The sequence below is a fragment of the Hydra vulgaris genome, chromosome 01 (genome assembly GCF_038396675.1).
Source record: "Hydra vulgaris chromosome 01, alternate assembly HydraT2T_AEP".
NCBI classification, from domain to species: Eukaryota; Metazoa; Cnidaria; class Hydrozoa; order Anthoathecata; family Hydridae; genus Hydra; species Hydra vulgaris.
Window position 1 is genome coordinate 11,981,767 of NC_088920.1, and position 734 is coordinate 11,982,500.

Sequence of the window (734 nt, forward strand, 5' to 3'; positions counted from 1 at the left end):
ACTGAATCCATACAAAAAGGCTTTAAGCTCTTTGGAAAATCACTGGAAGCGAGAGCCACCCAAACTACAGATCCCAAAAGTAATCAATGCACAGAGCGCGCAATCAAAGTAATGAAGGAAATGTATTCATCATGCAAAAATAAAAGACAAATTGCAGCTTCTAAGCAACAAGAAAGAGCAAGGTCAACAAGCAAGAGCAAGGTCTGAGTCATTGTTGGATTTAAAATTTATTGTATTACATGACAATGACATTCTAAATACATTTGAATACACAGTAGTACTTATGTCAAAATCGATTTTTCAATGGTATGGTAAACTTTTTTCAAAAGGTCTGCGAATAATAGTTCATTTCGTGCTTTTTAGGTAAAAGTTTATCAAACTACAGTACAGGAGCATGGGGTGGAAAAAAAGTCATAACTCTAATATATATATATATATATATATATATATATATATATATATATATATATATATATATATATATATATATATATATATATATATATATATATATATATATATATAATTGCTCCTTATTATTTGAGAACTGTGAAAGCGGTATCGAGATGATTATATTCTCGGAAAACTTAAGCTTTCTCGGAAACTTTAGTTTTCCGACGATGAAAAAACTTTCACAAATTATGGATTTTAGGAATTTCTCCTAAAATTATACCTCTACTTTCCCCTTCAGTATAAAAAAAATTATATCATAGCATAAAAATGTTTGATCATTC

General features: G+C 28.5%; 1 protein-coding gene across 1 annotated transcript in view; it reads left to right on the plus strand.

The window, feature by feature from the left end:
- Positions 1–568: 568 nt before the first annotated feature.
- The window catches only part of LOC101240287 (uncharacterized), a 24,967-nt gene continuing 24,801 nt past the window's right edge, over positions 569–734 (plus strand). Inside the window, exon 1 of the mRNA XM_065787398.1 lies at positions 569–734. This exon is cut by the window's right edge and continues 56 nt beyond it. Within this exon, the coding sequence (XP_065643470.1) occupies positions 721–734 (14 nt within the window). The 5' untranslated portion in view covers positions 569–720.